We start from the raw sequence: 27,414 nt of genomic DNA on the forward strand, positions 1-27,414 counted from the left end.
CTACACCACAAATTCCTGCAGGGGTGACCTTTCACCAGGCCGGTACTGGGAGAGGTAGTTTATGAATGTCTTGCCGTTGAGAGGAGCCCTGGCCTCTAGGGGCCACCAGCAGCTCCAGAAGCATGCAGCCCCAGGTAGCTGGGTGAGGTAGACAGAAAGTGTTGGGAAGACTGGTGCAGGCAGGCGCATGTTGTCCATGCTGTGGAGATACTGGTCACCCCTGTGGTCAGCCTGTGCCTCCCCAACCTACAGAGAGATTTAGCAGTGTGGTAGTTTGGTAGTTCTCATCCTACCTACTGGTGGTTTTTTGTTTTGTTTATGTTTTTGTTTTTTGTTTTTTTATGTGTGCTGCTACAGTTCCAGGACCACAGCTCTACCCAGATCGTTCTAAGTCTGGACCTGATCGGCCATCCTGTTGGTGTGCTCTGCTGCCTCGTCCTGTTTCCTCTGACCACCTAGCAGGCAACAGCTCCATACCCCACTTCACCTTCGACTCCCTGACAATACTGGACACTTTAATGGTGCTCAGGCTGGGCTATGGGCTGGCTCTTATGTTGCTCTGGTGTGTTCCAGGAGTTCTTTGGAGGCTCCATGCCATAGTGTAGGTAAGACCCTTGGGGTCCACACTGGCTCCAGAGGTGCCGTCCAATCCGGCCTTCTTCCCCATGGTTGCCTTTCTGAACGTGAAGCCTCAGTACTCTGTGTCTTTCAGGAATGGCTCTGGATATGGTCACCACACACCGACTCTGGAAACATCCGAGATTCCAAGGACAGCCATCTTTCACTTAAGCACACCTGTCCTCAGACTGTGTGGGTTCCATCAGCCGAGAGCAGCCTCCGTACTGCAGAGATGCTCCAGGTCATGCTTTTCAGCCATGACAGGCCGTTGGATCTGCCTGGAGGGCCCCGACACATGGTGGAAGGAGGAGAGCTTTGCACAGGGTCTGTTGTCTGTGAGACTCTTGGAAGTGCTTTCAGAGTCAGTCCTTCAGAGTAGAGCCTCTAGCTGAGAGCCAGAGCCCTTTGGGAGGTTGCACGCTCCTCTATTAAACGAGCTGGCTCGAATCCAGGCTGAGAGCCTCAGGGTGCTTCGACTTTACTCCAGGTCTGGACTCTGCTGTGACAGTCCCCCTCAGGCTTTCTCCTCCCAGTTTGTACCTATGCGTAACTCTCTGTGAGTCCAGTGTCACACTTGCTGGCCAACCATATTCTGATCTCTTCTTTTCCTCAGGGGATGTTTGGCAGGATCCTGCAAGCCAGCCCAGAGCCAGTCCAAGAGCATTGTCCTCTGCCTAGGTTTTAGGGGCCTCTGGTTTAGTCTCTCTGGTGCCTTAGGGTAGTGAGAACTCAAGGTCTTAGGCCCCTGGGGGGACTGATAGAAGCTGAATGATAGAAATCAATGAAAGGGGGAGTGACACTCTGCGTATGCAGACACTTCAGGGCTCCACACTGCCCTGGAAATCCAGGTGGGCAGGGGGCAGGAGCCATGATGAGACCTTACCTGGGACATGGCCTCAGTTCTCGGGGGCTCCGTGTCCTGATCAGCATGACTCACACTCCTGTGAAGTGCTCCAGGGAGCTGCTGAAAAGAGGTAGAGGAAGAGAAGAGGAGAAGAGTGAGCAGGGCCAAGAAAAGAGCACAGGCCATACTCGCTGTTGTGGCCTATCCTGCCCCAGGCTCTTTTCTGTCATAACTCTGAAGTAGGAACCAAATGTCCCTCCTCACAGGAATGTCTGAGATGAGACCATCTGCCCATCTAAACTGTCAGCAAGAAAGGCACAAGCTGTCTGTGATTTCACACACACACACACACACACACACACACACACACACACACACACTGGAGTGCGGAATCCCAAATGAGCTCCATCTGCCATGTGACATCATGTCCTCCCCAGAGAGGTTCCAGTCAGGGTTAGGAGGGGGAAGGGGTTGCTGTTCATGGTCACTTACGAGCCACCTGCAGATCTGGGAATGGCACCTTTTCAGTGTCCATGTACATTGGAGCCAGGGAGCAGCCAGAGGCTCACGTTCATGTGATTTCATACTTGGGCCGATGTGCTGGACTATATCCCATAGAGTCTAGACTCAACTTCAGAGACTAAGGCCAGTTGCCCTTTGCTTGGGCAAGACTCTGAGCATATGACTGCAGACAGTGTTAGTGACAGGTCTGCCTGACCCTGAGTATGAGATACTGTGCAGCCCTGAGTGGCCATTTTAGCCTGCACCCAAGGAATCAAATTAGCATTGGCCAGCTCAGGCTCTTGCTATTTGGTCCTGTAGTTAGCTCACCTCTGCTGTTGGTGCAGGTGTCCTGGCTGCTGAAGCTGCTCCAGGAACTGCTGGATGGTGCCATTCCACAGAGCCTCTCAGTCCCTGTGAGCTCATCCACCGACATCTCACACTCCCCGTGCAGGGAGTTGAGCTCCATGCCTACTGTGTGGGACTTGCCATGGCTTTTGGGGAAGAGTGAGAGGAGGGATTGTTGTCTGCTGCCCATATTGTCCTCATTGCCCAGGTAATTCCTGCTGTGTGGGTTCAGGTCCTGCTCCAGTGGGTCACTGATGTAGGATTCCCGGTAGCATTTCTTCTCTGAGTGGAAAACAACACAAGAGCTGGTGTTGGAGGAAGATGAAGTATCTCCTGCATTCCTGGAGCCACTGCTGGTCAGTGCTGCTGACACATCAGAGCCTAGGTTTGTGGGCAAAACATTGCCCTCCAAGGGGAGGGGTGAACCCCGCATGCCCATGGTGACAGCCAGACAACTATGAATGGAACTTGTCACCAGCAGTCTCCTAGCATCCTCTTGTGATGGTTCTTCAGGCTTGAAGGTTCTTCAGACACCTTGTCTCTTAGCCACACCCTCAGTGTCCCTGATGCCCTGTCACCCAGGACAGGACTAGTTGAGAACAGACCATACCTGCTGGTTCTGAGGATGCACTGATATGGTATCTGCACCCAGCGTCCTCAACGGCATACCTCCTGACACAGGCACAGAGGTCCACTCAGTCACGTTTCACAGAAATGTTCAGGTACACTCATATCACACACACACACTCACACACACAGATATTCACACAGACACACACTCACCCACACAGACACATACACACTCACACACAGACACACAGACATACACACTCATATCACACACACAGACACACACACACACACATAGACACACACAGAGACACACACTCACATACACAGACACACACTCACACACACAGATATTCACATAGACACACACTCACACACACAGACACATACACACTCACACACAGACACACAGACATACACACTCATATCACACACACAGACACACACACACACACATAGACACACACAGAGACACACACTCACATACACAGACACACACTCACACAAACAGATATTCACATAGACACACACTCACACACACAGACACATACACACTCACACACAGACACACACAGACACACAGACATACACACTCATATCACACACACAGACACACACACACTCACACACATAGACACACACAGATATACACACAGACACACACACAGGCACACACAAACACACACTCACACAGTCACACACACTCACACATACAGAGTCCTGCCTTTGCAGTGGGGCTTCAGTGTGCTGCAACACAGGTCCCCTATCCATGGAGACTTGGAAAAAGAGAGAACACTAGTCTCCCTTTAAGTTCTGTCTCTGGCTCTTTGTAGGGCTAACGGATGTGAGAAATAAGACACTGTAGAATTATGTGTAGAGTGAAGTGAGGGACGAATTATCCTCACTTTTCATCCAAACACCCAGGGGGAACAGGACCACCAGCAATGATGGGAGCAATAGAAGGTGTAGCCTGGCTGCCAAGCCCAGAACAGCTGGCCAGCCTCAGGAGTGTGTGTGTGTGTGTGTGGGGGGGGGTCTCAAGGGTTGTTCTCTATATCTCAGACCCTAGAGAGGATGTGTGATGTGTGGCCATCAGCTAGGTGCCCAGACCCAGGTGGGTATCACACGCACCTTGTGCCTCCCCCAGCTGTTGTAGCCTCTGTAGCACAGGCCGCAGTCTGAGGTGCAGCTGGTGGGTGGTGCGAAGCAGTTGCAGCAGGTAGTGGGAGCGCCAGGCATAGCCCGTGTAGAACCGCAGCTTCCGTGTTGCCAGCAGCCCTTCTGGCTGGATTTCCAGCTTCTTCCCCTGGTCAGACAGGAAGGTCAATGTGATTTTATAGTCCAGAAAACTGTCTCAGCAGCAGAAAAGAAATACCTTAATGTGAGCCACAAGCCCCAAATAGGCCCTGGCCCATACTCCCAGTGTAGAGAATTTTGGTGTCCCTGTGGAAATAGGTCTCAGGTCATTGTGACTCAGGAACATTTGTCCCAGCCTTGAAAAGGCAGAAGGATCCTGTGTAGGACTTCCCTGCCTGTGACTGCACACAAGTCTTAAATTCAGGATTTGCAGTGAACCCTGGTCACTGTCCAGAGCCAGGCTGCTCTCCAGTCACTGTCATAGCTGTGGGCCCAGAAAGACAGCCTTGGGAATAAGTAAGTTGTATGGTGCGTCTCTAAAGTACCATGTTCCCTCTCTTTGTTGCCAAGTGGGAGCTCAGAAATTGGTGGTGCCCAGAGCTATACATCTCTCAGAGGCTTAATACCACCACGGCTGTGCCACCAGAAATGGCTGTGAGAACCAACATGACTGGGGGATGCCTGGGGGTGTGGGGAGGCCACAGGGAGCTCTGAGAATGAAATTGCAGGCTCTCTGTTCTTAGGGCTCCCGAGTGTTGTGGATGCCCTCCCGATTCAGACACTCACCAGAAATGTCACCTTCGAAATATGTGACCAGGGGAAGTCAAAGAGCAGCTGTGGAGCGCCATCTGCCTCCTGAAAGACAGTAGGAATGTGGAGGACAGAGTTCATGATCAGGACTGGGCAGCAGGAGAAGGGGGAGGGAACGAGAACCGAGAACAGGAAGAAGCCCTCACCCGGTAAATGTGCACCCCTTTCAGAGTGAGTCCCAGGAGCATGGTAGGGCCATCTTCCTTCTTTTCCTGAAAGGGCAGGGATCAGAGGTTAAGGCTCTGGCCCTGATGTAGGTGGAAGGAGGTCTGTCTCAGGCAAGAGGCTCCACAAACCAGGAGCTCTATTTAGGTTCCTCTTGTTGCCCTGCATAAGCCTGAGCCACCCTAGGGCACGTTCGAGGTATGCTCCCATAGATATTTGAACTTCATGAACCTCATAGACAAAAGTTCACCCTTAGTGCCCCCTGTGGGCAGGCTGTCCCCAGAGAACAGGAACTATGCTGTGATCAGGCAGTACCTGAGGGGCCGCCAGAGTGGTCAGGCAAAATAGCCACTGTTAGACCAGACCAGTTATAGCAGAGGCTGAGGAAACTGAGTTTAAAGGAACTCAGACACCAGAGAAACCCAGCATGTCACCTCCAGGACAGCTACCAAGTCACCCTCCAACTCATCACGTGCCAACCAGGTCCTAAGGACAGTCCCGCCCACACTACCTGGAGTCTTAGTCACATTGTCATGGGGGAGACACCCACTCCCGCCCTCGAGTCCTCCCACCCCTGACATCATGGCATCAACCTTGTACAGCCTGAAGAAGTGGACAGGAACATCCTCAAGTTGGCAGGCATCCCTGATGAAGCGTAGTATGGCCTCCTGGGGACTCAAGCCCCGGTGTTCACGGTGCATGGCAGGCACATGCCTGAGGATGTAGTCAGCTCCCCTGTTGTTGATAATCTGAGGACAGAGAGCCACCTGCCAGCTCAGACCCCACCCTGACCTTTCTCTGTGCTGATACCCTCTGCCACCTTTGGAGTCAGAGCCAACTTCCTAGCTAGAGCCTAGGTTCAGCCCAGTTGGTTGGGCCTTCTGCCTTAGCCTCAGATCCAAAGATGAGGAGGCAACGTCCCTAAATCTTTGGTCCTGATCCCCTCTCTTGTGTCACCCAGCTGCCTACAAGGACCACAGAAACAGCCCTCCTTGGAGGTTTGTGGAACTCATTTCATCCCAGAGGACACAGCTTTTAGGGAAACCCCCCAGCGAGGAAACCGTGGCTGAAATCAAAGGGCCAAGGCTCCCATGAGGGACAGAAGTGTGTGTGGGCTGAGGGAAGCATGGAGAAAAGCTGCCCGGCCTCCAGCCTGCCATTGGAGATAGTTCTGCAGGGCAGATATTCGAGGCCAGAGGCACAGAGGATAGAAAAGGAGAGAGGTATGAGAGGGCCAATGTGGAAGAGTGTGGCCCAGGCCTGCAGTCCCTGGAACCATTTGCTCAGCGTGGCAGTCAAACTAGGATTTCGCATACAGAGGAGAGGCACCTCTTGCTTACTCCCTGTCCTAGGACATAGGTGGGGAAACTGAGGCACAGAGAGGCTTGGTGGGTAGCACTCTGCAGCCAGGCAGGCCAAGAGAGTGCAGAGATTTTGAGTTGGCTTATGCAGGACTGAAGGCATAGCCCGCTCTGGCCATGGCTCCTGCACCACGTTGCCAGCCTTTGCAGTGTCATCGTTGGGTAGGCGAGCACCCTTGGACTTGGGTCCCTCTGTTTCCACGCCCTTGCCCCTCCCTAGCCCCTCGCCCTCCCATTATTTATGGATTGCAGAGCTTTCTTTTGGTGAGCAGACATCACCCCCGCCCCACAGCCCCCCGAGGTGGTGCCACACAGGCTTACCCACTGTGGGAAGTAGGCATGTGGCTCAAAGTACTTGCCCACATGGACCGACTCCTGGTGGTTTCCCAGGTCAGCCTGTAACCCACAGGCAGCCAGCAGAAAGTAGGCCTCCTCTCTGTGCATGCACTTGGACCTCAGTACCTGCTCCTTCAGGTGACAGTAGTATAGGTACCGGGCTGTCTTGTCACTGGAAGGTAGCAGGGCGGAAGGAACAGGAAGAGTGAATCCTCCCATTGCAGCCAGCACTATACCCTCTGCCCTCCCAGGCCTGGCTTCATGGTCCACAGGCCTCTGAGGACTCTTGGTGGCCACTTCCTAGTCTGTTCATACACATGGGCATCTCCTGTTACAGGGTCCTTGGTGGGACATGGATGAAGTTAGGGGCTTTAAGCAAGGACAAGGTCTGTCCCTATGGGTGTAGCCCTCCAGCAACTGAGATCCAGAAATAAGTGGTGCCATTTGAGACAGCTCCTGAGTGAGGGCACTTGGAATCTCAGGCACGGGAGCAAACCCATTTCACAGACTTGCCTCCCAGTCAGCCCATCTGTCTGTCCAATACCCAGAAGCAGTGCGTACTGCCCACCCCCACCCCCATCCCCAGAACCTCTCCTAGGTCTTCTAATATAGCAACCTGGCTAGCCACCACAGTATAGGGAACCATGCATCAGGTCCCATCTGGTTTCCCCTGCTAAGGTGTCGCTAGAACTTTCCACATAGCCACACATTCTCACTCTCTAGAACCTTTTTTGGTTAGCTACACATGCCCTCCTTCTCTAGAGCCTTCAAAGTTGCATAATCGGACTCTGGAGTCTTCCACATCCTCGTTCGCCAGGTCTGGGGACATTTCACACTCAGGTCTTAGTGGTCTAGGCACCAGCATCAGACTTGCACTTGCCAAAGGACATCCCAAGGACACCCAAGCCCTGCTGATAACTTCCCAGAAATCTGCTTGGGGAGTAAACAGTTCTTTGGTGGTCCCTAAAGAGAGCACTGTTTCCTGTCAGGTAGCAAGGCAGCCTACCGATGGCAGCAGATATGCCTCTTGGAAAGCAAAATCCTTCCGTTTCTCTACTCACCGTTCCCAGGACCCTCCCTGCCTAAGAAGACTTGGGGACACCTGGCAGGAACACAATTCCCATTTAAAGCCCAACTCTGAGAGTCCCCTACAGCCACTAGATGGAGACACCTTCCTCAGCGTGCAGGAGTGCCTGGCTTGGAAGAGGTCACATCCTTATGACGGGACCTTTCTTTTTCAGGGAACACTTGGGAGGCACTGCACATCTTGTGGCTTGCATTTCCCTTTCCACACAGCATCTTTGATGGTAGAAACGCAGTTACCTGATTGCCCTCCCATTTTCCACGTAGAACTGCACTCTGAAGAAGGTGATAAAGGGTGCCCTGGATATCTTATCCCTCTGGGGAGAGAGAGAGAGAGAGAGAGAGAGAGAGAGAGAGAGAGAGAGAGAGAGAGAGAGAGAGAGAGAGAGAGAGAGAGAGAGAGGAGAGTGTCAGGAGCCTGGAAATGAGGTATGCACAGCGGGTGAGCTTCCACAGGTCTGGGGACATTTCACACTCAGGTCTTAGTGGTCTAGGCACCAGCACTGGACTTGCACTTGTCAAAGGGCATCCTTTGTTTTATCTTATTTTTCTTTAAAGGGGAAAAACCCATGTGGGATGTTGTCAAGGGCAGTTGCAAGCAAGCATCGCACTGAGGGCACGGGACTGGTGATCCACCCACCCTCAACCCTTAGGACGAAAGTAGAGGGACTTGAGGGCATTGCAAGCAGGCCAGAGGACAACTCTTGACAGACAGGTGACCATGGCAGGGACAAAGAGTGGGCCTGACCCAGCAGCACATGCCCATCCCAAACCCAAGAGAACCATCCCAGTCACTGGCCACAGTGATGGCCCTGGCCCTTCCGTCTGTCCTCTGCTTACTTGGTTCATTTCCATCTTCCAGTCCTTCGAGAAGTATTTACTGAGCTTTTGCTTCAAATCTAGGAACACATACTCATTGTCTGGAAAAGAGAAGTCAAGGGCAGAGAAGACACTTTTGTTCTTCCCAGGAGTCTCACCAGGCAGGAGCCGAGCCTGTCTGTTGACATCTTTGCATCCAGCTGGGGTAGGTGGAGGAACTTTTGCTGTAAGGAACATTTTGTACTTTCTGCTCAGTTTTGCTATGAAACTAAAACTTCTCTGAAAAAAACAAACAAACAAACAAACAAAAAAACCCGGAATCCTGGGGCTGTAGCTCGGTGGTAGAATGCTTACCCCACTTATGTAAGGCCCTTGGTTCAATCCTCAGTATTGCCAAAATACAACCTTGTCTGCCTCCACATGACTGGAGCAGTGTGGACAGTGGTCCCCAAGGGGAAGAGCCTGCTGCTGCTTCCTCCACTCCTTATATCCCAGCATCAGGAGGGACCCAGAGGGACTCTCTTTAAATCAGAGCCTGTTGCCAGGGCAATTACATGAGGTCAACAGGAATTCTGCAAAACCCAGGCAAGCAGGGGCCGATATACACCCAGGGCCCTATCCCTGTGGGAGAACTGTTTCTCCTGCAGGTCCCTTGGACATGGCAGGCTGAGCGTCCTATGTATAGCATGACCCAGGAAAGTGGCCACATTTCAGATTTAATAAAATTCCTAGCTGGCTTCTTGTTGTGACCTGTGGCCTCCATGGAGGAGAAAGAGCTGGCTAGGCCCTGCAGTCACCAGCTCCTCGAAGGCAAGGGCTGACACTGCAGTTGATGTCACCCACAGCCAGGATAGAAACTGGGACACATCATTACCCTTGACAGTTGCCCTCCTGGGTAATCCAGAGAACTCCAGGAGGCCGCTTGAATTCCTTACCATGCCTATGTCCTGAAATAAGTAGCCTGAGATGGGCAGGTTGAGAAAGAGGAAGTATCTTGTGGGCCAGGGAAGAGAAGATGAGCAAGAGGATGGCACAGGAGTAAACACTAGGGTTGGATGGATGGAGACCTCATTCATGCAGGGAGATTGCCTGGCTATGGACCTGTGGAATTTTGTTTGTTTGCTTGCTTGTTTTTCTTTGGGTTTTTTGAGGCTGTCCTGGAACTCTCTTTGTAGACCAGGCTGGCCTCGAACTCACAGAGATCTGCCTGCCTCTGCCTCCTGAGGGCTGGGACTAAAGGTGTGTGTCACTAATGCCTAGTGGACCTGTGGAATTTTTATCTTGAGGAGATGCACCAGATTATCCTCAGGTGCAGTAAAAGAAATGTTTGTAGCAACACTAGTGGAGACAGAGCCTCCTGAGACCAGCGCATGTCTCGGAACCAACACTGACACTGAAATCCACTCCACATAGGAATGATAATTAGTGTGCTGAGCATGGAGGTTTCATCCAGACTCCTAAGGACTTAGTCTAGGCAGTCCTAGTAGGGTGGACAGCTGCCACACACAACCTTTGTGCCCTAGCTACAGCATTGGTATCCTGCCTGTAGATTCCAGACTTGATGGCATCAGTCTCCTCTGACCCTACTCACCTCGTATAAATAAATGTTTCTCCCAACTGCATCTTTGCAGACCCTGTGTCAACATAGACTTAGCTTTAGGAGGGGCGTGTTGCTATAGGAAAGAGAAAGAACCAGCTCTACAGGCTGCCCCAAACCAAGCAGGGTAATACCAACCCCAGAAGCCTTCCCAACTCTCTCTACAGCCAGAATCACCCTTTTAACCTGAGGCATGTGTACTTGGGCACAGAGCAAAAGCCTACTGACTGGGTAAAGTGTCCAGGTCTCCTCCATTCTCCTCTTAGCCTTGAAATTTATTATGAAGGGAAGGACTGCTCAAGGCCAGCTCCAGGTAGATAGGGGAGCCAGACACATCAGCCTGTCTTCAGAAGTTCTAAGTACTACAAACCAGAGCCAGGTAGAATGGTACCAGTTCTCTATCTTTCTTTTGCTTACCCTGTCTCAATCCCTTGAGGGCTCATGTCTTGCTTGTCTTCCCCCCCTCCAGGCAAGTTATCACAGCCCAGGGTAGACTCCATGAATCCCACCCAGCATGTCTTCAATTTCTTGATCCTCCTGCCTTGGCCCCAGGTCCTGGGATCACATGCCTCACCACCATGCCTACATGTTTGCAGTTTGCTACATATCTCAGTCTCAGAAGTGTGCCAAAATTATAGATCATGGAATAACTAAAGCAGGGGACCCAAGGTCATGCTATAATAAGAGTTCAAGTCTCCATAGCAAGGCTCTGGGCACACATTACAGGGGTACCCATCGGCTCGAGCTCAGCTGGAAGGAGTGGCATGCTTGGCTCAGCTGGCAGCCTTCTTCTCTCCCCAGGTCCCCAGGTGAGCTCAGAGCCCATCACCCCTTGTACGGAGAGATTCCTTAGTTCATCCCAAGTTCTTCCCTTGCCCGTGTCCTGAGACATCTCACATGGAAGGAGATGGATGGTGAGGCTGGTTGGTAAGAGTTGAACCCCTCCCATGAGGAGTACCCCCTGCTGGGAGAAGGCACAGTCTGAGCAAACATTCACTCCTAGTTCCAGCAAGCTGAGACTCCACCTTTCAAGGCCCTAACAGACTGGCCTCTCAACTAGAATAGACCTGGACTTACAACCCATGGCCTCCTGTGTCTGCTCCCTGATTACCCAAGTCCATTTCCTAGGTGTGGCCACCCAGCTGTCAAAGTCCTAATGTGTGGACACCTCCTTGTGTTGACGTTGGGCCTCAGCTAAGACAAAGGTCATAGAATACATGGCTTGGTCTTGGTCATACCATGGGCTTTGGCTTTGCACACCAGATACCAGTCACCTGTAGCTTGGCATCACATGACCCCAGAAGACTAACTAACCCATGTCTTTAAAGGGATCTCCAGGGAAACTGAATTCTGGGTCCCCACCCCACCCAGGCAGTGCCCTACTGACGAGCACAGGGCTACCCACTGCAGTTGCTAGAGTCTCCTTCTATGGGGACTCTACCTAGCACTTCCTAGGGCTTCACCCTTATCACCCCTCGCCATTTCATCTGCTGCTCTAGGCTCCTTGGGGTCCGAGAGAACCAGGTCTGAGGGACCTACAGGCATGACATAGAGTCATGCCCCAGATGTCTTCTTTAGAGCAGCATCCTGCTCTAGACCAAGGATCATCTCCCCTAAGAGGAGGTGGCTGTCCTATCCCATGGGAAAGAAATCTCTGTGGCTCTTCTGCACTGATGAGCATAGTAGCAGTGTCAGTGAGCAGATTGGGATACAGAGAGCAGGGCACAGCAGTCAGATCTGGGTAGAGTTGCTTCCTACTTCCACAGACAGCATGACGTAGTTGGCAGATGCCATCCCCTGCTCAGACAAGGCTACTGGCCAGGGCTGCCCAATGTCCCTGCCTCCTGTCCCTTCTCTGCTGGGTTGGAGCTCCTTGGTCTTCTGCCCAACTTGGTTCTCACATTCACGAGCATATGAATGTGTACAGGTGTGCAGGGTAAGTGCATGCTTAAGGATGAGTGAGTGTGCCTATGAGTTAATGTATGGACATGCACTATGTGTGTAATTTGTACACAGACACATAGCATGCAAGTATGGGCATGCGTGTTTGAATGTGTATGGTAACTGCATGTGAATGAATGTGTGAGGGTATACATGGTTTAACTGGACGTGTGCGAGGGTATGTGTCACGTGGTATGCATGCAGTATGTGGTGGGTGCTTGTGTTACGTGCGTGGTCTATATTTATGTGCACACGCTTGTGGAGTGAGTCTGTGTGTATATGTGTGTGCACATGTGCTCTGTATTTGTGTGAGCAGTATGCACATTTTGTGGTGCATGTGTCCAAGTGTGCATGCGTGTGTGTACATAGATGCATGCAGACTCTGGACGTGATGACCCAGCTGGTTTAGATGTGGGCAGGGTCTGTGGCAAGGCAGATACACCTGAATTCCAAGGACCCCTGTTTCTTGCCCCTGGGCAGCCTGTGCTGGGGATGCCAAGCAATGCTTACTTCTGACCACGCTGAGGCCAAAAACGTGGGCGTCTCGGATGTGTGCCGTATCACATACCTGCCGGAAGAGCTCTTGTCCTGTGGCTGTGACCTGGAATAGAGGAAGGACTTAAGCCATATACAGAACTTCCCCATAAGAGCCCTGGACTGGCAGGGACACTGGGTCAGGAAGGGAGCAGTGTCAGGTCAGGCAGGGGATGGAGCCAGGGACTAGGGCCTGGGTCACCCACTTGTTTCCAAAGCATGGATTTAAACATTGCTTCCCAAAAAGAACAGCCTGGGCAGTGGAAAGGATGTGTTCCAATCCAGACAGGAGATGCCCCTTTTTCTTTAGGAGCAGTCTGGGTACTGTGGGAATTACCCCACAAGCTGAACTTGATTAAAAATGTCCCCATTGGAAAGGTACTATAGAGGTCCTAGCTGTAGAAACTACAGCTAGCAAGCCCCTGTCCCCAGGGTGGAAGAGGCCTAACTGAGGCTCATACAATCCCATGCCCATAGAATCTGGACAGAGGGACAGCCTGTATCACCTGGGGAGGTGTGAAGCTAAGAGTGAAGAGAAGATAGAGAGGAAACTGTGTGGCCCGGGAAAGGGGGTGTGTCCTGTGACGTTGCATCCTTGATGATGGGACAGCAGGGAAGATGACTCAGAACTGAAGACTCAGAAACACAGAAGGTAGAGATATCAAAGTCCAGATTGTGCCAGGGTTAAAGGTCAGGAAAGTCATGCTCAGAACCCTCTTGAGCTGACAAATCCTCTCTTATGTCACCACCCTGAATCATGGGAGGTCAGGGTACTCAGAGATCAGCCGGGTCCCGCATAATAAACTCAGCCCATGGAAGCTCTGTAGACAGCCCGAGGGACAGGGAAACCCATGATACTGGATACAGAGGGGGAACCAAACAGCCCAGCACCCCATGCGGACCAGGCAAGCCAAGACACTAGACTCTAAGTGACTGGTAAGGTTAGTGCTAACTGGGCCACAGTGGTGTACTTCATAGTGAAGTAGAAATCCCATATGCTCTTGTACCTGGAGTTTCCTACACTTGATCCTTGCTGTCACCCTTCCCTCTAGGCACACAGCCTCCATGGTCCACCCCCATAACCCTCCGGACACATGGCTCTGACTGTCCCCCGCCCCTCAAGATGCAAAGTCTCCATGTGGCCTGGTCCTTATGGATCCATGGCTGCTGCTCTCCACAGCTGTCCTCCTGACCCCTCTGGATACAGAACCCCTGATGTCTCTCTGCTTACCTCCACTGACAGCCGCAGTTGTTCCCAGGTAGGCAGTAGCACTAGGATGTCCCTGAGCTCGGAGTTCATCTCAGGGTGCCAGATATTGGTGTCTCTGTTGGGAAGTACACAAGGGCTCTCTCAGAAGCAGTCTTTGTGTACCGATTCTCGCAGAAGACGCTGAAGTAGGGCAGTCCTAAGCCTCCCACTCGGGTGGCACCAGTATGCCAGTTCTCCCATGTCCTCCCTAGTCATCAGTGCAGGGGGGTGTTGTCACCTCCCATATGCAGCTGTACTGTCTGTGCTGGCCGTGTCCAGACATTCTCCAGGAAAGACTGGGAACTCAGTGGCTGAGCAGGGACAAAGGTCGGGGCTGTCATGCTGGGTGTGTGGAGGCTGCTGGAACACAGGCAAGCAATGGCACCGCTCTCAGGCAGGATGCAAAGCCAGGAGCACTGTGTTTCCTGACGGGAGGTGATGGGGCCCTAACTCCCATGAGATGTTCCTTCAGCTCCTCAGAGGATGGCAAGACCACGCAGAGGCCAGAACCATGGCATCCCTTCTTTCTGCAGCAGGTGGTTAAGGCCAAGAAGTAGGCTATACATCTCACAGTGATGGACACTTAAAAAGTCAAGCTGTGTGGCCTAGCGCCAGGATGAGCAAACACCTGGGAACTCTAAGGATTGGCACTGAGCAGGTCATTCAGATCCAGAGGTCTTCCCTGTCCTGCTTGGGGGCAGCATTAGAGAAAGTCCTGCTTCAGAATCCAAGAAAAGCAGCTTGACACACAGCAGGCTCTGAACAGGCAGGGGCCAGTGCCGGGAACTTAGAGTTGAGTCGGGAGAGTCTGACACAGCTAGGGGGTAGCTCAGACCCTGCTGCCAGCTGTCTCCACTCAGGCTGAGGTCTTGCTCTCTGCTACAGCATGTCATATAGACTTCCTGGATGCTTGTGGTCAGTTCTCTTCCTCACCAGGTAAAGTCAGTGTCCGTCACACTGAGCTAATGGGAAAGACCCCCAAGACATAGATCCAAGCTCCCAACACTGTACACACTATTCTGTTGCGTTCTCAGAGCCTGTTCATTGTCTGAACAAGATTCACCCCAGAGGTGGGCATCAGCTCCAATACGGCAGCTAAGTATGGCTGGCTATTCTTCTGACTGTATTGGTGGCCAGGAGAGGGACATTGGCAACACCTCTACTGCATGCAGCACCCAGGGGTCCTGAGAGGGCAGCAGGAGTGGTCTCGGAGCCAAAGTTGGATGCAGTGCCCAGTACTGGGCCAGGCAGAACTCTGGTCAGTAGTCTGGGGCCCTGTGGCTGATGCATTACAGGTAACACTTGGCAAACGGATTACAAACATCTCTAGACTCGTGTCATTACTGGTAAACTCGACAGATTTCCTAAAACCGAATCTCTGGTGGCTCATAACCCAGGGCTCACAGGCTGTCTAGTACCAAGGGCCGTGGCTGCATGCCTGGGATGGCAGTTCACAAAGACTGTATCAGTTCCTGAAGATGCCCTGTATCTCCCAGCCAGGTAGCTGTAATGCTCCCTGATTACTGACCCTACTCAACCTTGGTTACCCTGAACAACAGCACCCGGAGGACCACAGTCAGGGACCATGGTCTTCTGCCTTCTCTAAAGGCAGCAGCATTCTGTCTCTATGAAACAGAAATGTGAGCACCACTCCTCAGTACCACTTCTCAGTCTCTGTGTGAATTTGGTTCTGGACCGCAGGGAGCTAAGAGCCACAGATGCTCAGGCCCGTTGAAATCATAGCTTGCCTGTGATGTACCTGCTCCTGTGACCTCCCCTCTGGGTGGCTGGTAACATCAAATGCCAAGTCACACTATGAACACACTTGTAGTGCTGCACTTTTGGGGGAATTAACGAGGAAAAGTGTATGCTCAGGGCATGTAGTACTTCTCTCCAAATATTTTTGCATGTGCATATATGTACATGTGTGGGGATGGTGCACACATTGACGGGGGTGGATCATGCATGTATGTGTGTGGGGAAGATAGAGGTTGACACTGGGTGCCCCTCTGCCACTCTCCACCTCTTTTCATGAGACATGGACTCTTCACTGAACCCAGACCTCATAGATTCAGTAAGACTGGTTTGCCAGCAAGTTCCAGGAATTCTCTTGTCCCCATCCCCAACCTCAGTGCTTGGAAATGGGCACATGTTGCACCTGAATTTTTATGTAAATTCTGGGTTGACCAATCTCAAGCCCTTGTGTTTGAGTAATAAGCGCTTTACTGACTGAGCCATTCAGCTCCATTAACAAATACCTTTTATTGGAATCTGGTTGGATCTGTAGCTGTAATGCCTATAAATGTGGGTGCCAACCCCACGTGCCATATTCTGGTTTAGGCTGATCAAGTTTTGACTCAGGTTGTGACTTTGCACTGTGTAAGAGCACAAGGAAGAAATGGGGCTACTTGCTGTTTGGTAGTGGCTCATGCCTTTAATCCCAGCACTCAGGGGGCAGAGGCAGGTGGATCTCTGTGAGTTCAAGACCTGCCTGGTCTACAAAAGCTAGTTCCAGGACAGCCACCAAAGCCACAGAGAAACCATGTCTCTAAAAAAAAAACAAAACAAAAAAACAAAAAAAGAAAAAAGAAAAAGAAATGGGGCTACTTACCCAGGTTCTTTCAGGACCCTGGCTGTCTTCAGCCCAACTCTCCCATCTTCTGCTTTCTAACTTCTACCAATAGATGAGCCTGCTGAGAACATTCCAGAATTAAGCTTTGGAGATACACATCTAAAACAGACAGTCATCAAAGCCAAATTGGGAGGAACCTTCAGCAGTAAAGAGCAACAAAGTGCTAACAAGGTGAAAACAGAAACTGGGATGCTGCTTGCTGGAGAAGTCCAGGCAAGGTGAGGTCCCTGGATGGCAGTGTGACTGCCTGTGGAGGGGGCTGAAGTGGGCAGGCTCATTTTGTGTTTGCACCCGCTGAATGAGGTGGTGGTACAACTCTTAAACTTACTAAGATTTGTGAAAGTGTTTCCAGTGCATGTTTTATCCCCCACTCATCTCTCGGCTAAATCACAAAGCCTGACACCAGGGTAGAGGGAGCTTCCTCTGGCTCAAGCCAGTCATACCTCGAGTGTGGGCTACCCTTTTCTTCCTAAATGCAGGTGCCGGGTCAAGATATGGACTGGGTTTGGGATGGCTTGTGGGGTCTGTGGGACTGGAATATGGATTGAATTGACTTGTGTGTGGGACACAGCACAGGGGATCCATGGCTGGCATGTGGGTCTCTAGAGATCTTGATCCCCTGCCTCCATGGTCACACCCCTAGAGAATACACTCTTGGGCCAGGGGGAGAAGGTGTTTGAAGCAGGAACCTTTCCAAGTTCTATCCAGGAGTGCCGTGAATCACCCTGGCTACTCTTGAACTGGCCATCAAAGCATAGGTGCAGAGGGCCAGCTTAAGGGAATGAGGGCCAGCAGAAGGGCTCTGGATGTTTCTCAGCTTCCTGTGTCTCCACAGGCTCCTCCCCTCTGTGCCCAATGCACTCTGATAGTTCCAACAATCCTTCAAGTGGTGGAGAAAGACCCTGTGCAGGAAAAGCCCAGGCTCAGAGCTGGGGCAGGAAGATCAGATCTACTCTTGATTGCTTGAGCCCTGGAGCCTGCAAAGCCACCTCCTGTCACTAGTGCCAGATCTCCTGATTTGGACACAGAGGACCCTGGGATGCACCAGATCAGTTCTGTGTACCACTCCCCAATGTGACTGGCTTCCTAATCACTTGTAAAGAAGCCAGAACTGGAGGAGGAATGCAGGGTGGGAAGCAAGGAGCGGCTCATTCCAGCTTGGCAACAGGCATGCCCTCCCTAAGCCGCTCTTCAGTGCCCTCCTCAGCTCTGGACTTTGTCAACTCAGAGAGCAGATTCTTAGCATTCTCTACACCCAGTTATGAGTGTAAACTTTCCTTGTATTGAGCTTACAACTGCTGTGCTCCCCAAACAGAAGCAATAACACATGCTGAGCCAGCTGCTTATATATGATCAGAGAGTAGAGCTGCAGGAGCTTGCAGGTAGTCAGACACCTCTGAGTGACCCCACATTTGCCACCTGCAAGGCACATGCTCTCAATTCTGTGAAACTTGAGTTTTCAGACAAGATCATGTATGTCCGAATAGTGTGGCCATAGACCATTCTTGCATATACACATGCTGCCTAAACAGATATCCACCTGTCTACTGTGTCCACATAGAGAGGCTGCCTGCTAGTCCCTCTGCTCTTTCTCCTGGAAATTTGGAGTTATAGTTTATGAAAAAGACGTATTTCACATAGTAAACACATTCAAGGCCAAGGCTGGCTAGCTCCAGGGTTGGGTGATGGTTTCCAGCTTGAAGGCTGGTGCTGCCTGGGGACTTGATGTGGGCCGGTGGCCTGACAGAGGATGCTGGGGTCCCTAGGTATCATATACTTATCCCTCAGCTATAGACATGAGAGACTCAGCGTGGGTCCCAGTCCTGAGACATAGTCATCTGTGAGCTCTAATGTTGCTTTGAGAAAAATCTCTTCTGTGTCACACATTCAGGTTCCTCCCCATGACTACTGAAGGGCCAGTCTCAGGCAGGCAGCTGAGGCTTCCCAGATGGAGGTGAAATACCATCAGCTTCAGCCATAGCTTCCTGTTCCCGCCACCACACTTTCCCTACTGTTATGGCCATCTTGATGTTGGAAACCCTAAGCTAAAATAAACTTTAGGTTGACTTTGTACATAGTATTTTATCACAGCAGCAAAAAATATGAAAATATGCAGAAGTTAGACACATGGATTATTTAATTATTGCGAGTGCACACACGCATGTGTATATGTGAGTGTGTGTGTGTGTGTGTGTGTGTGTGTGTACTAACATGTGTGGAGGCCAGAGGATGATCTCGTGGAGTGATTCTTCTACTTTTACATGGGTCAGGGGGTTGAACTCAGGTTTCCGGTTTTACGTAGCGCTTTTACCCACTGAGCCATCTCACTAGCCCAAAGTACATGGACCTGAAGTTTGACTTTGGGGCTTATATCCTGGCTCTGCCACTTTCTGCTTATATGTCCTGCCTGCCTTCATTTCTCCATCTATAAAATGGGGGTACAAGCAGTATTTTTATGAAGATGTCTAGGGATTAATCGAAATATTTGTAAAGTGCTCTGAAATTGCCTGGGGAGGGAAGGCTGCCTAAGAATTAGCTTTCTCATTTTTCACCGTCACAAATGGACAGTTTTCCATAAACACATGCCCAATGTCTGGTTCTCTGGGTCCAATGAGACTTCAGACACATGCCAGGTACTTGGTACTCTGCCTACTTTGAGGCATCTTCTTTTGGTTGTCCTTGGCTTTTCCCTTTTTTCCTTTAAGCCACAGCAGTGACAGGGCAAGATCCTGTTGGAGGTGAGATGGTCTGTGAGATCCAGGAGCATGCTGCTCCTCACCCAAAGGCAGGGTGCAGGAGGTCAAAGCCAGCCTGACTCAGAACTTTCAGGAAAGACCTGGAGTCCCAGTGTCACACTGTTAGATATGGTGTCAATCTCAAGTTTCGGGCTTTATGTTTATTGATGAGCATTGATAGCTTTAACTTTCCCTGTGCTCACCATCAAAAAGCTTCCCTCTTTTTTTTTTAATTAAGTTTACTTTTTTTAATTTCATGTTGCATTCCAGCCACAGTTCTCCCTCCCTCCCCTCCTCTTACTCTCCCTCGACTGCCTCCCTTGAAACCCATCCTCCATCCACTCTTCCCACTGGATAAGGGCTCCCAAGCAGTGTGGACAAAGCCTGGCCCATTAAGTTGAGGCAGGACCAAGCCCCTCCCCCCTCTGCATTATGGCTGAGCAAGGCATCCCACCCTAGGGAATAGGCTCTAATAAGCCAGCTCATGCACCAGTGACAGTTACTGGTCCTATGGTCGGGGCCCCTCAGATAGACCCAGCTATATAATTGTCTCCCACATGCAGAGGGCCTAGTTCCATCCCATGGATAAAAGCTTCCTTCTTGAGAGCATGTCATTTGAGTCATCTGCCTACAGTCTGCCCTGTCATCCTTGGAGGAGCAGGCTGGTAGCTTCCCTTGCTCACAACAGCGCACTTTTGCCTTTCCAGTCAGCTCCACCTAACTGGTGGAGTCAGCAGAGGGTGAAACTCCAACTGGAAGTAAAATGGCACTATCAGCACCATCAAATGCCAGTAGAAGCAGATTCCAAGTTGGAGGAGTTGAAGCTGACAAGTGGCCTGAGGAAGATAAAGTTGGGCTCTCAGTGTGTTCAGTGAGGAGGGCACCAAGGTGGCTAACACACAAGGGCTAACAGTGAACTGTGGCCAGTGTCTAAGACTCCATGAAACTCAGAAACAAATTGGGTAGAGCTAGCCCCTGGTGTCTGGAGCTAGAAGGTCATGGCCTGTCGTGGCCCGGCATGTCTCAGCTTTAGCCCACGACAACCCTGAGGTTCAGCCTGAGTGGGGGTGTGTGGACCTGGAAGCTCCTAGCAACCCAATGGCGATAAAGACCAAACACAGGCATCTTGTCATCTTCAGAGAGCTCTCAGTTCCATGTTGTAGAACTAGAGTCATTTCTTTATTAGTCATCTTTTCTGGTGTTTCTTAACCGTCCTGCCCACACCACGAGGGAAACATCTCTCTTTGTTCCCTCTCTGCTCTGGTCACTCACCCCTCCCTCCTAACCTTCAGTCCCCACAAGTTACTCACACACCTCTGCCCTCCCTGCCCAGGTGAGGGCCTATTCAGATGCTTAGGTGCATAGAGATGCAAATAAGAGGCACATTACCCTGAGGCCATGGTAAACAATAGTAGCCCTATTGGCATTAACAATACAATAGTGGGCAGGAGCTTTCCAGTGCTCCATGTTTAGTGAAACCAAAGGCTGGATCTCAAAATATTCCATAGCAGAAATATTTTGGTTCCCCACAATGGCCACAGTCCCTAGGAAACTATTACTAGCACACATCTGGGTGATGCAAAGGTTCCACTGATGCCAACTTTAACAGTGACATCCCCTGGAGATGGGCATCTCTGGACAGGACATGGCCTAGCCTTCCACCCCCATGACTGTACCAACTGTGTTAACTTTCCTGATTGGTCAGGATGAGTTTTGCCAGTGCCTGTAGAAGTTCCCAGCATGCACAGCAGATCTCATAAGGATGGCTATTTGGCTTGGAAGACAATGCTGCACAACACCAGTTGTGAAGGCCAACAATCCAGAGAGGGTTCCACCCGAGAGGTAGGAAATTTAGTGGGCATAATTTCATAGGAGGTGGGACTACATGGTTCTGACACCAGTGACACCTTGAGGATGACCCAGGAGTCTGTCCCCAAGCACCATGGCTCATGACAACTTAGTGAAGGGATGCTCATTTCTCATAGTCTGGAAGCAGGAGCTTTTGGTCTAGTGTTATCAGACTGGTTCTGGGAGGCTGGGGGTGGGGGTGGGGTCACCCATGCCTCATCCATCCTCTCCAGCTCACTGATGGTCCCTATTCATCCCTGTAGCACCCAGGGCTCTGCCTCCATACAAAGTCCCTCAAGTACAAATGACTCCCATTTCCCTCTCTCCTCAGCACACCTGTCACCCTGGGCTCACATCTGATGGGGGATGTCCTTCTGTATATATGCTTCTTTTATTGGTTGATGAATAAAACACTGTTTGGCCTGTAGCCAGGCAGGAAGATAGGTGGGACTAGGAGATGAGGAGAATTCTGGGAAAGGTAGACAGAGGGAGACCCCGTAGAAACACCATGTAGTTGCTAAAGGAGTGACAGGTCTGGGCATTCTCCAGTAATCCAAGATCACGTGGAAATACATAGATTTATAGAAATGGGTTAATAATTAAGACAGATCTAGCCAATAAGAAGCCCTAGCCATCGGCCAACACTTTTATAATTAATATAGGGACTGCATGATTATTTGGGGCTAATGTGGCAGCAGGACCAAGCTGAAAAGAAACTCAAGAAACACATCTGTGGCAGTGTGGCCTCAGCTACGCCATTGGCCCTATTTTCTGAATAAGAGCACATTCTGTGGTGTTGAGTGAACTTCAACATTTGAATTTGGGGCTCAGTTTGAACCGTAACAGCAGTTTATCAGTGAGTCTTGGTAAGAGGGGACTAAGTATCGTGACCCAGCTTGTCTCAGCCTTAATCCATGAGGTTCGACCTGAGTGGGGGGGGTGTGGACCTGGAAGCTCCTAGCAACCCAACGGCGATAAAGACCAAACACAGGCATCTTGTCATCTTCAGAGAGCTCTCAGTTCCATGCTGTAGAACTAGAGTCATTTCTTTATTAGCCATCTTTTCTGCTGTTTCTTAACCATCCTGCCAATACCATGAGGGAACCATTTCTCTCCTTGTTCCCCTCTCTCCTCTGGTCGGTCACCCCTCACCTTCCTAACCTTCAGTCCTCACAAGTTACTCACACATCTCACACCTCCACCCATGTGAGGCCTACTCAGATGCTTAGGCGCATCTAGATGCAAATTAGGAGGCATATTACCCTGAGGCCGTGGTAAACAATAGTAGCCCTACTGGCATTAACAATACAATAATAGGCCGGAGCTTTCTGGTGTTCCTGTTTAGTGAAACCAAAGGCTGGATCTCAAAATATTCCATAGTGGAAATATTTTGATCCCCCACAACTAAGTGAGAAGTGGACAAAGGTGTCTAATTTCAAAACTGCCCTTTCACCTGAGATTTTCTCTGAGCTCAGCTCTGTGGTATGTCTGTGGGAGTTTCTTCACGGCTTTCTATGATAAAAGCCCACAACCCCATGTACCCATTCTTTAAGAAAATGTATTCCGTGCTGTTTGGCATCCAAAGTGTGCAGCTCTGGCTGGGGACTGAGGGTCTTCTCTGTGGCACGGACTGAAAGAGGCCAGACAGCAAAGGGTTCAAGATGACTCCTCCCCCTCCCCAGGGCTTGGCCCCTTAAGTCACCTGCCAAGCTTGCTGCTGTCCTGCTCCTGACCAAGTGGCTATGGGGACCCTACATTTCTGACCAGAGGCTCCAGGGCAGAGCCCAGCCTGGGAAGGGACTCGTGGGAAGTGATTGAAAGCTTCAGGAGATGGAAAGGAATCCTTCTCCCAAAACAAAGGAGGTGAGCGAGAGTCTTGCCAACATATGGATGTCACTTCCTGGTTGGACTCAGGCTAGCATGGAAGGGTGTCTGATGTCACAGCATTGGACCTTTCTGTTTCTGCGCTGTGTGTACCCACTAGTCTAGTCAACAACTATCTACATTATGATATTTTCTATCTCCCCACACTCTATTGTCCCCATATGGCCTTCTTCGAACAGTATGGCATCATTTCTGGGGCTGTGTTCCTAGAGATGGATTCTTGGGGCAGTTATCTTTGAACTTTAACTCAGTCTTCCCAAATCTACCAACATGTATTTATTTCCCTACCACCTTGGAATCCTTTATTGATTTAAAACATGTCCTAGTTGTTTTTTTGTCAACTTGACAAAACACTGGGAAGAGGAGCCTAACTTGAGAAAATGCCTTCATCAGGCTGGAGTGTAGGACATCTTGATTAATGATGGATATGGAAGGCCTGGCTCACTGAGTCAGTGCCTCCCCTAGGCAGGTGGACCTGGTTGGTGTAATTAGGCCAAGCAGGTAAGCAGCACTCCTCCCTGGGCTGTGCTTCAGTTCTTACAATCAGTCTTGCCTTGGCTTCTCTTCAGAATGGACTAAAACTGCAAGCCAAAACCGAAATGAACTCTTCCTCTCCAAGTTGCTTTGGGCCATGGAGTTTATCACAGGAATAGAAACTTAGCTCAGGCAGCATGTATTAATGGGCGCATAATTTTCACACATAGACATTAGCACTTTTACATATAATTTTTTATTTGTGCAATAGCAATAAATATTGATTTATACTAGAGCCTGGGATTTCCACTTTGGTGGCATTTCCCTTTCAACTGTGGTTCTTTCCTGGAAGAACTTCTTCACTGACAAGATGCCTCAACATGGGCTGCCTGCCCCCTCTCCAACATGTCAGTGCAATCAGTGGCCTGTGGCTCCAAGGTCACAGCCTGAAGTGAGGCCTTTGCTAGTGCATTGCTTATGTCCAGTGGGTCAGGGCTGGTTGAAGTTCCTGTCAGGGACACTCATGGTGAGGCCCGTGTGGACACCCAGACTTCTTCCAGTACAGAAAGAATGTTTTCTGCTTATAAATATACACATTCAGGAGCTGCCTAGTAGTAGCTAAGTTCTGTGTCCATGTCCTGTGGCTCCAGACAGCCTTGGATGTGAAGAACTTGTTCACTCCTGGCACATTGAAGGGGCATTTTAGAGTCAGTATTCACCACTCTGAGTGGTGGGTACGGCAGGAACCTGCCCTTGAGGAACTGAAGCACTCCTTAGTATGCTGAAGTCTGTGTGTCTACAGGAAGTACCTGGTCAAGAGAAGCCTGGCTGCCTGGCCCCTCATGTGATAGTCCTCCCCAAGGTCTCCAGTAATTTCCACTGTCCCGGCTCCCCACTGTCCCGACACCCCCTCCTGTCCTGGTCTCAGCACCTCAACTGCAGGGGCTGATGTTCCCATGTCACCGAGCATGTGTTTAGGTAGGACACACTACAGTCATCAGTTTGGAGAGGGTATTCCTCATCGGGGAAATAGCATGCTGCTTGCCTTTGCCTTCCAGCTCCAGCTTCCAGTTCAGTCCTAGGAAGGTCTGTGTGTCTTCTATGAATATTGGTGTTTAGTTAAACCAAACATTTTCCTAAACACTTGGCACATGGCATCTGGCTCCAGGAGGGATTCCCACAGGGACAGGGGTACCAGGGGGTCAGCTGTCTTTTCTTGGGCCATGTGTCTGAAATCACCTCCTGTGTCTATTCAGGGCAAGACAGAATTTCCAGATGACACTGTGAAAGAGACAAGACAATTTTTTTCTGGGCAAAAAGAAATGAAGTAGGTTAAATTACTTCTTAGAATACCATCTCGGGCTTAGACTTGCCTTACTATGTCATGTCTCTCTCTCTTTTTTTTTCTACTTCACAGCTGAAATCTTTGATAGAAATCTTTTTCAGGTGCTTCCTATAGAAACCTGTGCATCATCAGGGTCTTGGGAACAGAGGAACAATCAGTATCTGAAAGACTGTGCATGCATGCATGCAGGAGAGCTGACAGGCTTCAATAACCAGCCAGCTCTATACCAAGATGCTTAGTTGACATTGTTGGTTATCAGGTTTGAGGCTTATGGAATGTGATGTTGCTTTTTGAAAACTCAAGGCTGTTCTGCAGCTCTTGTGACTGATGGCCACATGTGTCAGGGCTAGTAGCCGCTGCAAGGGTCTCGGAGGTCATAGTCTCCCGGTCCTCACCTTGAATGGGAGCTGTTGGCTTTGGGAGGAGGTGAAGAGATGGGGTCAGAAAGAGAACCTTTTAGAGTGGGATCCACATCAGTGTTATCGAGTCCATGCCGGGAAGAGGGGAGAGGCTTGGGATGGAAAAGAATGGTAAGCACTTAGAGAAGGTAAGAATTGTGCTTTGGGTGATGGGGGAATGGAGTCAGTAATGGAGATGGGACTGGCTCAGAGCAAACAGAAGGACAAAGCACAAAGGTACCTGGGCCATGCCTGCTGCTTGTTCTATAGACTCCCTCCTTGTACCTCATTTCTGAGGGGAGACTCTGTTCTGACCTCGGCCAGGTTTCTTCCCAGATGGAAAGCAGCAACACAGTCTCATCAGGGCCTTTCCTATTCTCCTTGACCATCCCTTCAAGCCTCTGTACTGGCCCTGGCTGTGGACAGACTTGCCCTCTGCTGTGGCTCTGTGTGAGCATAAGTTGTTTTCTGTGTTCTCACCACTGCTGCTCACTGAATAAACACAGGGAGCACTCCTGGCACGTTGATGGGCTGGGTCCAGTGTGGGTGTCCTCTGGAGTGGCCCAGTGGCATGCCTGCCTCTCCTTTGACCTGCCTGGGGACCATTAGTGGATGGCCCTCTGAGAAATGTGCCAAGGGCTGGCTCACTTCCCCTCCTTCTTGGTTCTAGAGGGAAAGCAGCAGGATCTTCAAGGGAAGGGAATGGTGTCACCCCTGGATTCATGGGCATAGCCCGGGTTGTGTAGCCATGTTCCTGGAGAGCCTGCCCTTGAAGTAAGCGATAGGATGCCATGGTTTGATTGAATTTCCTCTGACATAATGAATCCTTGATATCCTGAGCTTGGAACCCTATAAATTCCATGGCTTCCACAATTGCAGGGTCAGGCAAGCTGGGGATCATTTTATCACAGTGATTTGGTAAAGCCTCCATGTCTTCCCTGAGCCAGGGGTGTGTCATCACTTCAGCCATTGTTGGTCTTAACCTGGGGTTCACTGTCATTAAGACACTAAGCAGGTCCCGGAGTTCTTCTGAGATGCCTGAGGGGACGGCATACTTTCCTGCCACAACCTGCCTTCGAAGCTCTGGAATGGTGACAGCATCAAATGGGACCTTCCCGACTACCATGAAATATAAGACAACTCCCAAGGTCCATATGTCGATCTTGGGGCCATCATAAAGTCTGCCAAGGAAGAGTTCAGGGGCACCAAAGGAGTAAGCACCGCAGTGCCGGCTCAGCCTTTGCCCAGGCTGAACTTGGGTGCCAAGGCCAAAGTCGATGATTTTGACATTTCCGTTGGGGTCCAGCATTATGTTGTCTGGTTTCAGGTCCCTGTGAACTATACCTAGGTCATGGCAGTAGCTCACACCTGCTATTATTTGCTTGAATATCCCCCGGGCCTCGTCCTCCTTCAGGTGGCCAACCTTTCGGATGTATTGATAAAGCTCTTGTCCCTCAGCCAGCTCCATGATGAGGTATATTCTCTTCTCAGTCTCAATCACTTGGAAAAGTGAGATGATGTTAGGGTGGCTGATCATCATCATGATATCTACCTCGGCCCTGAGTGGCTGATGCCACTTCTTCTTTTTTTGAAGCACTTTGACAGCCACTGGAGTACCTGTGAGGAGATGGTGGGCCAGCTGGACCTTGGCGTTGCTCCCATGGCCTATGGTCCTGAGGACTCTGTATTGAGACTGGAAGCTTTCCTCTTCAAAGATGCTGCTGGAAGGGCTGGCCTCTGGTGACTCCTCCTCACTAGGTGTAGACATTGTAGCTAAAACCACTACAAAGGATACCTAAAATAAACAAAAGAATAAAAGGGGAATGAACTAAAGGATAAAATCTAGTAAAAATTAGAAAAAAGGATAAAATCTAGAAAAATAAAATAAGAATAATGAAAACAGCAATGTGAGGGGAAAAAAGCTAAAAATCAAAAATGAAATCTAAGGGACTCTACTTAGGACATTCAGTTACCACACCGGGCTGGGATTCATGTAAGCAATGTTCATTTTCCTTCCAGTCCTTCATTACAGCATTTCAGTCTCATCCTCGGTTCTGTAACTGACTGCTTCAGGTGCCTCTCTCCTTCCTCTCTGCCTCTATTCCCTGGGAACTCCTGGACCCAGCTTTACCCTTTCTTGTGAATCTTTTCAGTCCCAGCTTTATATCTAGAAACACTTTCTACC

General features: G+C 50.4%; 2 protein-coding genes across 2 annotated transcripts; both read right to left on the minus strand.

The window, feature by feature from the left end:
• Positions 1-25,479, minus strand: Frmd1 (FERM domain containing 1). The gene is made up of 13 exons (XM_027400973.1): positions 25,471-25,479; positions 25,227-25,342; positions 13,896-13,989; positions 12,641-12,731; positions 8,614-8,693; positions 8,014-8,090; positions 6,676-6,862; positions 5,587-5,742; positions 4,975-5,040; positions 4,013-4,187; positions 2,294-2,593; positions 400-455; positions 1-246 (listed from the first exon to the last, which is right to left on the minus strand). The coding sequence occupies exons 1-13, from the start codon at positions 25,477-25,479 to the stop codon at positions 1-3; spliced, it is 1,653 nt and encodes a 550-aa protein (XP_027256774.1).
• Positions 25,480-25,515: 36 nt separating this feature from the next.
• LOC100775051 (sperm motility kinase 2B-like) lies at positions 25,516-26,997 on the minus strand. The gene has a single exon (XM_027400974.1). It carries the CDS (start codon positions 26,995-26,997, stop codon positions 25,516-25,518), a length of 1,482 nt encoding a protein of 493 aa, XP_027256775.1.
• Positions 26,998-27,414: the final 417 nt, after the last annotated feature.

Source organism: Cricetulus griseus, chromosome 2 (assembly GCF_003668045.3).
Source record: "Cricetulus griseus strain 17A/GY chromosome 2, alternate assembly CriGri-PICRH-1.0, whole genome shotgun sequence".
NCBI lineage: Eukaryota > Metazoa > Chordata > Mammalia > Rodentia > Cricetidae > Cricetulus > Cricetulus griseus.

What these genes read in the sequence shown, in the direction of transcription:
- Frmd1 (XM_027400973.1), bottom strand. An exon ending in GCCAACAGCTCCCATTCAAG is followed by an intron (nt 13,990 to 25,226) that starts GTGAGGACCGGG and finishes ACTTCCCAACAG; the next exon opens with AGACACCAATATCTGGCACC. An exon ending in ACTTCTTCAGGCTGTACAAG is followed by an intron (nt 5,041 to 5,586) that starts GTTGATGCCATG and finishes CTGCCCTTTCAG; the next exon opens with GAAAAGAAGGAAGATGGCCC.
- LOC100775051 (XM_027400974.1), bottom strand. Translation starts at nt 26,997, where the DNA reads ATGTCTACACCTAGTGAGGAGGAGTCACCAGAGGCCAGCCCTTCCAGC.